The sequence below is a fragment of the Zingiber officinale genome, chromosome 4A (genome assembly GCF_018446385.1).
Source record: "Zingiber officinale cultivar Zhangliang chromosome 4A, Zo_v1.1, whole genome shotgun sequence".
Lineage (NCBI taxonomy): Eukaryota > Viridiplantae > Streptophyta > Magnoliopsida > Zingiberales > Zingiberaceae > Zingiber > Zingiber officinale.
The window spans coordinates 90,050,227-90,063,922 of NC_055992.1; the positions used below are offsets into that span (position 1 = coordinate 90,050,227).

Genomic DNA, 13,696 nt, shown 5'->3' on the forward strand with positions numbered 1-13,696 from the left:
GACTTGTGGTGCGTTAAGTAAATGTATCCTTATCTCGAATAGTCATCTATAAAAGAGACGAAATATTCGAAACAACCTCTTGCCTGGATAGTCAAAGGTCTACACAAATCAGAATAAACCAATTCTAACATATCTTTAGCTCCATGCCCCTTAGACTTAAGAGCTTCTTGGTTATTTTTCCTTCCAAGTAAGACTCGCAGGTTGGAAAGATTTCCACTACCAATGAACCCAAGAGTTCATTGGTTATTATCCTTTGAATCCTACTCAAGTTAATATAACCTAGCCTTAGATGTCAAAAATATGATTGGTTCATTTCCGAAGGTTACTTTCTCTTATTAAAGTTAGAAAATGTGTTATTAATTTCCATTTATTGCATCATGGGAGTTATTGGATTATAAATTGTCAACCAACGTACCAGAACAGATAACTTCCCTATTTTTCTTGATAACAAGTTTGTTATCAAAATAGACAGAATATCTATTCTTTAATAGTTTAGAAACCGAAATCAGGTTCTTTCTAAACTTAGTACGTAAAGATAATTTCTGAAAATCCAAATTTTATTCCTATTAGAGGATAAGCATCTCCCACTGCAACAACTACTACTTTTGTAGTAGTGCCCATGTAGACGGTGTTTTCCTTTTCATATAGTTGTCGGGTTTCCTGGAACCCTGCAATAAATTACAGATATGATCAGTGGTTCCCGTATCTACACGCCAGGTACCGGTAGATAATTCCACTAAACATGTTACAACTAATGAATAAAATACACCTGAATTGTTCTTAGTTCTAAGAAGACAGTCTACCTTAATGTCCAAGTCCTATTTCCAATCATTATAATTGGGACTACTAGGGGATTGACAAACATTTAAAATCCTAAGAATCATAAAAATATTTGGTCAAGACCAACACTTTAAAATCCCCGTGAATTTTGTATGCCACGATACTGTGGACGTATACAAATTCAAAAAGGAAATTTTGTCCATTAATTTTATTATCTCGTCATTCTAACTTCATGACAAATAAAATTAATAGTTGGTCTATCTTTGATCAAATATTTTGGTCAAAACTTTGAATTTAAAATAACATTGATTCCTCAAACAATATTATTTAAATTTACCAACACCTCAAACACCGGGAATTTTGCATGTTATGATAGTGTGGACGTATACAAATTCAAACATTTGTAAGAGGAGGGTTTTACCCATTAATTATCTTATCAATAAATCTTTATGACAAATAAAATTACCTCAAACACCGTGAATTTTGTATGCTACGATAGTGTGGACGTATACAAAACCAAACATTTGTAAGAAGAGTTTTTCCCATTAATTTTATTTTCTTGTCATCCTGACAAATAAAATTACCTCATACACCATGAATTTTGTATGTCACGATAGTGTGGATGTATATAAAAACTCGACATTTGTAAGAGGGGGTTATAATTTTATTATCTTGTCAACTTATCTTTTTGACAAATTAATAGTTGGTTTTCCTTTGGTCACACAAATAATAGCAGTGACTCCGATGGGGAGGATACTATTAGACGTGCCTAAGTGTATATCATGACTTGACACTAAGTCCACTAATAAGATTGTGCCCCTTCCGATGGGGAAGATCACACGCTCTTAATTAATTTCCTATAGTCATCCTAAATGGAAGTTTGATCTAGTGATCCGCAAACAAACTCATCCGATATGGAGAAAGGCACTCAGAGCCAACGCGCAAGTTTGTTTGCATCACTTACAAACCAGTAATGGAGACCGTGAAATTTATTAAAATAAATCCCTCTCCCACTTAGTTATTTAAAGTGAGTAATTTTAAACTATCCTAGCATACATCACATGCATACATACACATCACAGTAAATAAAAGCAATAAATATGGAAATTATTTTTCCAACTATTATGGTCTTTTCCATCGCTGTCCTCCGTGTGGTCCAACCCTAGCTGCTGCCACCTTTAGCCACCGCTATCGGGTCGAGACGTCGCATCCATCTTGCTTCTTATTCTGCTGGGCCTCTAGTGCTTCAAAAGTACCACGCCTCACAAGCATCCGATCCGCGACAAAAATAGAATTTTACATGTGTCGATCCTATATTCCACGAGGGAATGTACATGAAATCTAGATTGAAAATAAAATTCTAAAATCCTAGGGCTAATACATCTCCTATTGTATTAGTTATATACAATCATGCCCTTGACATGTCCAAGGGTCCAATCACACACAACATCTATAAGTCATAATAGTTGGAGCTTGCAACAAAAAAGTTAGTACATCCTACTATTATCCTGTCTAAATTATATATGACATGTGCATAACCTATTTAAATTCTAAACACACAGAGGCAAACCCTAGCTCTGATACCAATTGTTGGTTAGTTTTAGGAAAACATACTGGTTCCACTGTACAAAAATTTTGTACAAGTGTCGAACCTTTCCTTAAATAACCTATTATGTTCTTTAGAAGTTAAATTAGGAATCGCAGACGGAACTTAAGATCATTGATTTCAAATTTAACTTATCTGTTCTTAATGGTTTAGATTTGAATCGCAAGCGAAACTTAACACTATTGATTCAAATCCACCTATGTTATTAATTTCATTAAATATTAATTTCCAAAATTGGCTTTTAGAACTGCATGGTGAGGCACATGGCCTTCTTGGATATGAGAGCAACCACCACCGCCTAGACAAAGCCTTTTAAGGAAAGCTAATATTTAATTTCCTTAAATAACTCTAGGTTAACAAAAAAAACAATCGAATCACAAATTCGAAAATCACAAATTCGAAAACAAAGAAAACACAAACTCAAAAAATTAATTCGAAATACTAAATCTAATGTCTCTTGTGTTTGGAATTCATACAAATAAAAATAACTAGTATGATGCGGAAGAAAATTACTAGTTATACCTTCTCTTTGTATATTAATGACCTCGAGATCTTCTGTCGTATTCCTCGCCTCACCTTGGACGTCGTGTGGGCGACGATCCTCCAAGATGAAAACCACCCAAAGAGCTTTCTTCTTCCTCCTCTAAAATCCGGCCACCACCACCAATTTAGGAACCAAAGAGAGCAAGGGAAAAGGAAAGGGAAGAGATCCGACCATCATGAGAGAGCACAAGCAAGAGACTAGAATTAGATGCCTCCTCCTCCTTCTTCTTCTTCTTCTCCTTCTCCTCCTTCTTGTATCCGTCCACTTAAAAGAACCACAAGCAATATGTGGCCGGCCCTAGCATGATAGAGAGCTAGGGGTCGACCCTAAGGAGGAGACTAGAGAGAAGAGAGAAAAAGAATTCATTAATTCATGAAGCCTCTCCTCTCCTTCTTTTATAATACTTGCCCAAGGCAAATAAGGAAAAACATTTTACAAAAAATTAAAATCTTCCAAGAGTTTTTCCTTTTTCCTTTTATTTTTCCTTTTCTTTCCTCTTGATTGAATCAATCACCAAATCAATTTGGATGATGATTTTATTTTTTTGTTTTGGCCGGCCACATTGCTTGGGCACCAAGTAAGGGTGGTCGGCCCCTATAAGAGGAAGGAAATAATAATTTTTTTATATAAAATTTTACAAGAAGAAAAACTCTTATAAAATTTTACAAGCTCTCTTTCCTAAAGTAGGAGTTAAAAAAGGAAAGTTCTAAAAATTAAAACCATGTTTTAAAATTTAAAACTTCTCTTATAAAATTTCCTTTTTTAACATGGTGATAGAAAATTTAAATTTTAAAACTTATCTTCCTTTTTTTTCTTAAACCATGAGGATGGTTAAAAAAAGAAAGTTTTAAAATCTTTTAAACTTTCTTTTAAAATATGTGGCCTAATTAAAATAAGGAAAGTTTTTAAAATTAAAATCTCTCTTTTAAAACTTATAGTTTTATACAAAGAGAAGATTTTAAAAATTCAAAACAACCCTCCTTATTTGATTATTGTGGTCGGCCCCTTCATGCTTGGTCACCAAGAAAAGGGGTCGGCCCCTTTAAGAGAATATGATGGCCGGCCATTGCTTGGTCACCAAGCAATGGACCGGCCCCCTTCTTGGACACCAAGATGGCCTTTCTTTGGATGGACTTGAGGCTTTAATGAGGCTACAATATGGACCTAGAGGAGAAATTGGTTTTGGCCTTCCGATGAGCTCAAGTATCCCATGTTCGCCCCGAACACATGACTCAAGTTCATCAATAATAACTCATTCCACTAGAGAGTTATTATCGCACTACCGTACCAATCTCAAATTACATTATGGGCTCCTTCTTATCATGAGTGTGTTAGTCTCCCTGTGTTTAATATTACGAATGTTCACTAATTAAGTAAGTTACTAACAACTCACTTAATTAATATCTAGCTCCAAGAGTAGTACCACTCAACTTCATTGTCATGTCGGACTAAGTCCACCTACAGGGTTTAACATGGCAATCCTTATGAGCTCCTCTTGGGGGCATTCTCAACCTAGATAATTAGGACACAGATTCCTTCTATAATTAACAACACACACTATAAATAATATCATTTCCCAACTTATCGGGCTTATTGACTTATCGAGTTAAATCTCATCCATTGATAAGTTAAAGAAATAAATACTAAATATATGTGTTTGTTATTATATTAGGATTAAGAGAACACACTTCTATAATAACTAAAGTCTAGTTCTTTTATAAAGTCAGTACAAAAAGAGCTTACCTAAAATAGTCCTACTCAATACACTTGGAGTGTATCAGTGTAATTTATTAGTTAAGATAAACTAATACTTAATTACACTACAACTACTTCAACGGTTTGTTCCTTTCCATCTTAGTCGCGAGCAACTGTTTATAATTTATAAAGAACCGACAACATGATCTTTTGTGTGTGACACCACACACCATGTTGTCTACTATATAAATTAATTGAACAAATTACATTTAACAAATAAATGTAGATATTGACCACTATGATTCTTTATTTCTAAATAAATGTTTATGCAAAAGCTAGGCTTTTAGTATACACTCTAATACGGTCGCCTCCTTTGGAGTCATACAGAGTGCACACAGGACACTTGAGAGCTCGTCGACCCAGCTACCTCCTGCGTGGTCAAGTCGAGTTCGTAAGCCTTTGAGGATATCCCGGTTTGTGACCTCCACCTGACCGTTGCTCTGGAGGTAGGAGACTGAGGTGAAGGCTTGCTAGATGTTATAGCCTTCGCACCACTTCCTGAGCTTCTAACCTGTGAACTGCCTCCCGTTATCCTAGACGAGCCGGCGAGGGTTGCCGAATCGATAGAGGATGTTCTGCCAGATGAACTTGATGACCATCTGCTCACTTATCTTTGCCAGGGGTTCAGCCTTCACCCATTTTGAAAAGTAGTCCACAACGATGAGCAGGAACCTTCGCTGACTTGTCGCCATCGAAAATGGTCCCACGATGTTCATGCTCCATTGGTCGAACGGGTAAGATATCGTGGATGACTTCATCTCTTCAGTCAATCGATGCAAAATATTGTGATACTTTTGGCATGACATGCATATGGCTATCGTCTGAGCGATATCCTCTTGGAGATTTGGCCAGAAGTATACAACTAAGAGAATCTTTCAAATTAGCGATCGACCGCCTAGATGGCTTCCACAGGAGCCTTGGTGTACATTTTGCAAGATGTACGTTGTGTCCTCTGGTCCAACACACTTGAGCAAGGGCCTAGAGAAAGCTTTTTTGTACAACTAATCTCCAACCAAGGTGAACCGTCCGACCCTCTTCTTTAATAGACGCACTGCCTCCTGGTCGGTTGGCGTACTACCCGATCAGAGAAATTCGATTAATGATATTCTCCAATCACTCGGAAAGACAACTCCCTTCATCCGGTCAATATGCGCCACCAAAGAAACCTGTTCGATCGACTGGTTGATTACGATCGGTGATAATAAACTAGCTAACTTAGCCAGTTCATCTGCTGCTTGATTGTCCGACCGAGCGTCCCTTTTTCTTTTGTTTTACTGGCCGAGCGTCCGGTCGGATGTGTAGCTCATGCTAAGCCACATTTGGTGAAATGCCAGAAAGCTCGTGTGTCGCCCAAGCGAACACATCATGATTTTGTCTGAGGTAGGCTACCAGCTCCACCTTTTTCTTGCCCTCTAGATCGGCAATGATGAAGGTAGTTGCTTCCTAGTGGTTAGGGTAGATCTAAACTTTTTCTTTCTCTTCATAGACCAGCATGAGGGGTTTTTCAATGATGGCGTTCACCTCCAGGCGAGGTGTCTTTCGAGCGGCTTGTGCTTCCGTTGTGACCATCTTGACGTAACAACGCCGAGCGACCAACTGATCTCCTTTGACTTCTCCTACTTTACCATCCACCGAGAATTTGATCTTCTGGTAGTAGGTGGACACCACCGCTCGAAACTCATTGAGTCCCGGTCGACCCAAAATGACATTATATTGTAGATCGAGGGTGTGTCTACCACTATAAAATTTGTGGTTCTTGTCTGTTTCAAGAGTTCTTCTCCAAGTGAGATGACCAACTTGATCTGGCCGATCGACAACACTTCGTTGCCCGTAAAGCCGTAGAGCAGAGTCAACATTGGCAGCAGTTCACTACAGTCAATTTACAATTGATCGAATGTATTCCTGTATATGATATTCACCGAGCGCCCTGTATCAATAAAAGTTTGATGGACCGTATAATTGGCAATTACCGCTTGGATGATTAATGCATTGTTATGGGGGATCTCTACTCCCTCCAAATCCTTAGGACCGAAGCTAATCTCGGGTCCCTCAGCTTTCTCTTTGCTACAACCAACATCATGGATCTCGAGCCGTTGTGCATGCAACTTCCTTGCTCGGTTAGAATCACCGTCGCCGGTGATCATTCCTATCTCCCCCAAGGTGGCGTTACTCCGTTTCTCTTCTTCCCTTACGGACGGTCTGGTCTGTTTGGAAGATTCTTGGGCAGGGATTCAGTTCCTTTGGTGATGGCGTGGCTCGGTCGTCCTTTCCTCCTTCCTTTGTTCTGCAGATCGGCTTCGGCAACGCCGGTCTGGAGGTGACGATCGATGGCGGTATTCGCACGGAACTGACCTACTAGCTGCCAGGTCATAGCAGTCCCTGGTGTTGTGCATCGTCGAGTGGTGGAAGGTGAAAAACATCGGTGCCCACCTCTTGCCTCTTGGACGAGTGGTCGCCACCTGCTGTACAGCATATGGCCTAGTCTCCTAGTGTGAAGGGGCTCTCGACTGGGGCCCTTTAGGTGGTTGATGACTGCTCAGTTGACGCATCTTGGATGCTCCTACGGGCTCGGCAGCTGTCTCCTTCTTCCTTGCCGCCTGGGCTTCTTCCACATTAATATATTCTTCTAAAGTCCTTCGACGGTCGCTGAATGAGCGATCAAAAGAACTCTCCCTCGGTGAGCCCTTGGGTGAAGGCGTTCACCAACACATCTGAGGAGACTGCTGGAATATCCATAGTCACCTGATTGAAGCACTAGATATAAGCCCTCAGGGCCTCTCGAGGTCTTTGCTTCAGCGAGAACAAATTCACGCTCGTCTTCTGGTGGCGATGACTATTAGCAAAGTGATGTAGAAATACCGCTCGGAAGTCCTTGAAGCTATAGATCAAGTTGTTTGGTAACCGTTTGAAACATCATTGCGTCGACCCAGATAGAGTGGTAAGAAAGATTCGGTATTTCACCCCGTTCGTGTACTGGTGAAGGGTGATCGCGTTGTTAAACTTGGCCAAATGGTCGTCGGGATCGGTTGCTCCATTGTACTCTCCGATCATCAGCGGGGTGTAATACTTTGGCAGAGGGTCATTTAGGATCCCCTCCGAAAATTATTGATTGACCCGCTCAGGTGAGTTATCTTCTCTTGGCGCTTTTCCCTTTCGTGCATCTCGTACGGGCGCCTCATCCAAGGAAGATCTCTTGTCTCTATCTGCTCGACCCCTTTCTTCTAGGGGAACCTATGATAGCGCTTGGTTGAAGGGGACTGACACATTACGGGCATTCCTATAGGAGCCGATCGATCTCCTATTTGTCTCCGATCCCGAGTGGAAAGTTGATCCACTTGATCATCTCTTTTAGCCTGTCGACCTGCTGCAGAGGCAGCAGACTCATATGTTGGCCGATCGTCCAACACCTGTTGTTGTTGCTCCAATATTTTCGTCACTCGAGTTTGTATTAGTGCATCGAGATCCTCTTGCATCAGCGTCACTATGGTAAGTCGTCCAGCGTCTTCCATCTTCGTATTCGGATACAGGCTAGATTCTCATAGATAGTGCCAAAATGATCCTGTCCGAATGAAGGAAGCTGGAAAGCCAAGATGGGGTGACTACTAACGGGATTAAGACCTCAATCCTGTAAAACAAAACCAAATCAGGGAAGGGGTCCCTGGCGTTGGCCTTCTGACGTTCAAGTTAGAATCAGGAAAAGAGAATGAGTAGTCGAGAAATAGATAAATCCTTCCTTTCCTCATACCTAGTATACCCTTTTATACCTTTCTTAGTAATTGTTCATCTACTCTTATTTAATGATATTAATTGTCCGAGGAAGGTTTTTTTGTCTTGACTTTCGTGCATTAATGATAGATAGAATATTCTTCTTTGTCTTGGCTTTTGCATATTTAATGATAGACGGAGTGTTATCTTTTATTTTCTCGTCCCCTCCTGTGTAATGATATTCCTTGCGGCGGACGGGTGGTCCAAGCGACTCGCTTTCCTATCGACTGAAACAACCGGCTACGGGTTTGTTCATTCGTCCGACTAACCCATGATGTCCATTCGTCTGACTAGCTGGGTGATCCGTTCGTCTGATCGGTCAGGTGATCCGCTTGACCTACTCCTTTGCCAACCGGGATAAACAGACAGCTCTTGCGTTGACCGCCTTGACTTTGACCGACACTGTGACAACTAACTCATGATAGATGAACCCTTATCACCACATCAAATACCAAACACACAGCTATCTAAACATATATTATCAACACACCAAAATAACCCATACATCAATTCTCATTAAACTTTTATTTTTAATTTAATAAGCTCCAAACCAAATACCACTTAAATAGGACTTTTGATTTGGTCATAATTTGTAGCCGATTTTGAAATTTAATAATCCTATTTTCAAAAAAATATTGATTTACAACAATCTGCTTGATACATGTGCTTATCCAATTAAGTAGGCAAAGCAATCTACGACACTTTGTTATGAGTTAATCTTGTTAGGTTGTCAAATTTCATCACATAAGCAGTCTCTATTGAAGTTATAATATATATTAGAAACTCAAGTGATGGAATTCAAGCAGATACTACATTATCAGCCACCCTATACGACAATAACTAAGTCTTTATCCTACTAAATATCAGCCACCATATATTTCCTCCAAATTCTTCTATATCACAATCTCAAACAAGAGTATATTATTCAATTCTACCAGTAGTTTGTCTGCATCGTACTTACACCCTACAACACTAGTGACATCCTGAAACAGAAGAAATCATCTCTGCGATTCTGAGGTTCTTACGAATGACCTTCGCCACCATACCTCAAAAGCCTTGCTCAAATTTGGGCATTCAGTGCCATGCTTAGCAAAGCAGCCGAACCATTCCGCGAATAAAACTTCTTGTTGCTTCAGTGTCAGTGTCAGAATAACTTGGCCTAGACTTTCCTCTAGCATCCACATATCTAACCCACAAAATCTTCTGCCATCTCCTTGTCTATCAGAATTTAATTTCAAGCAACCAATTAAGGTTTTCAACTTGCCTAGAGACCCTTTCAATCATAGGGCTTTGTTTCTTTCCTGGTTATAGGTTGATCAATAGGATTTGAGTAGGTGTCTTTAAAGAGATTCACCAGAGAATCTAAACAAGAAAGGGAAATATCATATAACCTCTCCTTGCTAACTGCAGCTGGGTTGTTTCGGTAAATTGAGCTCTCAGACAGGAGGCCATTCACTAAAGACCTCAATCTCCTTTCTTGCATTACTGTTTGTTGCATTTGTGACAGACTGAATCATCCGCAGTGCAAGATCATCTGAGTAGTTACAATCTTGTGGATCTAATCGAGATAATACATCTTGGCACATTGCTTCATCAATTTTACACTTTGCGAACAACCTCTTCAACTTCTCTTCCTCTGCCTCAGTCCATGGAACAGCTTCAATATAACTGAGACAGAACCTGATACCTCTGTCAAACGTAATTGTTGTACGTACCTAAAGAACAAGAAACAATTAGTTCAAAACCAAGATAAGACAAGCATATAAAACTATCAACCAAAGTGTTTCTATGTGTATGTATTATCACAACTCCTGAACTCCACATTATCATAGTTTTCAATTTTGACATATTAATGTGGTCTTGGCATAGAGTACCAGATGTTATGTAGTATACTGGTATCTATCAAGGTAATTATCGCATGGAATGATTTATCAAATTTTGAGCAAATTGTGAAATAGTTGAATGCTAAAGAAGGTGTAGAAACACGAGCCACAGCAGTATAGATGGAAAGTCTTAAGCATCTTCATAAATTGAAATGTCAAATTACTTTTTAAGATATTTTAAGAAATTGAAGGGGAGTCTTGGCGCAATAGTAAAATTGTTACTTTATAACTTAAAGATCACGAGTTCAGGATCTATGGGATCGTAATAGGATTAGTAGAATTGATATGATCTTATATTATAACAATTCTATGTATTTTTTATTGAGTTGTTTTGGTGACCTTTAAGCTAAATTTTTTTTTCGCCCAAAGATCTCATACCCTAAAGATCTGATCTTACTGATCTGATCCTGGCCTCAAAATCGATCCTAGCATTGTAGTCTCCTACCGGTGGTGTACTATCTCTGTAAGTCAATCTCTAAAATTAATGATTGATTGTTGTGAATTATACTTTGGTCAATTTTCTTGAATTTTCAGATGAGTTATTTTGACTAAAATTACTATAATAATGTCAGACAAAGTTAGTTTGAAATATAAAATGCTCTTTTAATATTTTTTAGAATGAAAATAAGGATATTTTTTTTGGCTAAAAATCTTTCTACCAAACGCAAATGATAAAAACTATGATAAAGTCTCCATAGATGTGGATTTTTTAATTTTGAGAAAAATAGAAATTTAAAGAGATAAAAAAAATATTTGTCATTTATTGTTAATCGACTTTAATAAAATTTACATTCTCAGTCAGTGAACGGATTGCATTAATCCCCTCAAAATTGTGGATTAGGTTTAATTAACAATAAGCCCAATTATTAGGAGCCCAAACAATGGCCCAACATCACTAATACACGACGGGGCTCAAGACTCGGTTCGGGTCATGACGAACCGTGATTACTATATATAGCGGTGCGGACCACAAATGCAGACGGATCGCCTCTCTTCTCGAACCATCGACGCTGGGAAACCCTTGCGCTTGCTCGCGTTGAGATCCGCCGCCCCCTTGTGCTGCGCTTCGCTCGCCTGCCTTCCTCAGGTTCGCCTCCTTCTTCAAATCTTTTATCGCGTGTGATTTTTCGGATTTTAGGTCTTTGCAGTTTAATGCTCGATGGCTTTTGTATGGCTAGGGTTTTCGATTGAGATCGTTGTTTGCAAAAACATGTGTTTTTAGTTGGAGTTCGTCAAATTTTAGACTTCTGTGAATGCAAATGTTGACGCTAGGGTTTTTAACTCTTTTAAATGTCCGTTTCAGCTGTATAGGGCCTTCTATTTTGAAGTTTTAGGGTATATACCGTAAGAGATATAAATCAGTTCCTGTTCTTTTAGATGATGATAGTAACCAAGGTATGTTATTACAGCAGAAAATTTCTTCTTCTCGGATATTGATTTATGTCTTGAGTTTCACCCTATTGAATCATTTTGTTTTTTTTTCAGGGAGTGCTAAAAAGGGAGATTTTTTATCTTGTTGTGGCAGGTATTCTGGAAGTTGTAGAGGCTCTTTTGGATCTTAGATTTGATGGCGGAACACTTGGCTTCTATCTTTGGCACAGAAAAGGACAGGGTGAACTGCCCATTTTACTTCAAGATTGGAGCTTGCCGGCATGGGGATAGGTGCTCACGGCTCCACAACCGCCCCACTATATCCCCAACCTTGCTGCTTTCCAATATGTATCACCGACCTGACATGATCACTCCAGGTGTTGATGCTCAGGGGCAGCCAATTGATCCTGAAAAGATCCAAGAGCACTTTGAGGATTTTTATGAGGACATTTTTGAGGAGCTTAATAAGTTTGGTGAGCTCGAGAGCCTTAATGTATGTGACAACCTTGCTGACCATATGATTGGAAATGTCTATGTTCAGTATAGGGAAGAGGATCAAGCAGCTGCTGCAATGAGGGCCTTACAGGGACGGTTCTACTCAGGACGGCCTATAATTATCGATTTCTCGCCTGTCACAGACTTTAGGGAAGCCACGTGCCGTCAGTTTGAAGAAAATAGTTGCAACCGTGGTGGATATTGCAATTTCATGCATGTGAAACAAATTGGTAGGGAATTACGAAGGAAGTTGTTTGGCCGGTACCGAAGAACTGGCATGCGAAGAAGTAGAAGTCGGAGTCATAGTCCAAGCCCATATCATAAGAAGAGTTCACGTGATTATGATCGTGGTGACAATCGTGTTCGTGGTGATTATCGTGATCGTGGTGATTATTATGATGGTGGGAGGAGTGGGGACAGACATGGAAGCCATGAAAAAGATGGAGGTAGACGGAGACATGGAAGCCCAAGACGCACTAAGAGTCCAGTTAGGGAAGGAAGCGAGGAACGTAGAGCTAAAATTGAGCGATGGAACCGAGAAAGGGAGCAGAAACAAGGGTGAGACACAATATCAACTATAATTCTTAAATGGCTGGCTGAGGCTTTTCTTAGGTTGCTTTCTCCCTTATAAATTTGAATGTTCTCGAGCCACTTCCATTGAAATCCTTGAACTGGAACAGTTTTATCTTATGTGCTTCTGTAATGCTATTGAACCTTGTGGCTTGTTACATCTTATTTAGACATTTCATGTTTAACTCTGTTGTATTGCTTGGAATTATATGGACCCAGACTTCTGTAGCTATGCTACTTATGCTGTGTTTCGCTCTTGTTCTTTTCTTTGCCCGTATCTAGTAAAGATTTATCATGAGGCATTAAAGTCCTTGAGAACATCTGATTCCAAGTACAATGTAATGCACAACTAGTGGTATGTTTCTTCATACTGCTTTCAGTCAACGAAATGCACTAGTGATATTTATCTTCATACTCTCTGAGTCTACAAGCATCCAAGAAAGCTTTCAAACTGAAAAATCAGTCTAGCATGCTATAATTTGAAATGCATAGATTAGGATGTACACTGCTTGGAACATCACTATTTTGGTTACTTTGTTTTGTGCAATGACTACATAGATTTTATTTTTGGCTGAAATGCATTAACTGGATGTTTATTGCTTATTTGTTTTTTTTTTTATTTAACGTTGTATTTCTAGTTGATATTTTTGGAAGAAGGGAAAGAAATGCGAATGGTAATGATAAAAGTAGAATTTATGCCTGAGTTGTCCAGTTCATCTAGTTACATTCCTCCTGAATTATCCACTAAATATGAAAATCATTTCATTTCAAATAATCTTCATCAGCTGTATCTCATTGTTGATTTTGATTTAGTTTCTGATTTGTTTCCCCACTAAGAGGTGGAAGATTATGTAACAGAGTTGGAAGAGATGCTACAAACAAAGATGTCTGCTTTAGGGCAATTTTATATCCAATGTAATACCCTTT

The 13,696-nt window shown here is 39.2% G+C and overlaps 1 protein-coding gene and 1 pseudogene across 4 annotated transcripts; one reads left to right on the forward strand and one right to left on the reverse strand.

The window, feature by feature from the left end:
- Nucleotides 1-9,448: 9,448 nt before the first annotated feature.
- LOC121972490 lies at nt 9,449-10,274 on the reverse strand (annotated as a pseudogene).
- A 1,019-nt stretch (nt 10,275-11,293) lies between these two features.
- On the forward strand, nt 11,294-13,001 carry LOC121970134 (splicing factor U2af small subunit B-like). 4 transcript variants are annotated; one of them, XM_042520630.1, is made up of 3 exons: nt 11,310-11,420; nt 11,637-11,728; nt 11,819-13,001. In XM_042520630.1, the coding sequence occupies exon 3, from the start codon at nt 11,901-11,903 to the stop codon at nt 12,759-12,761; it is 861 nt and encodes a 286-aa protein (XP_042376564.1). In that variant the 5' UTR covers nt 11,310-11,420; nt 11,637-11,728; nt 11,819-11,900; the 3' UTR covers nt 12,762-13,001. The 4 variants fall into 4 exon arrangements, with proteins under 4 accessions (XP_042376565.1, XP_042376564.1, XP_042376567.1 ...); XM_042520632.1 differs by having other exon boundaries at nt 11,330-11,420; nt 11,859-13,001; XM_042520631.1 differs by lacking the exon at nt 11,637-11,728 and having other exon boundaries at nt 11,294-11,420; nt 11,859-13,001.
- Nucleotides 13,002-13,696: the final 695 nt, after the last annotated feature.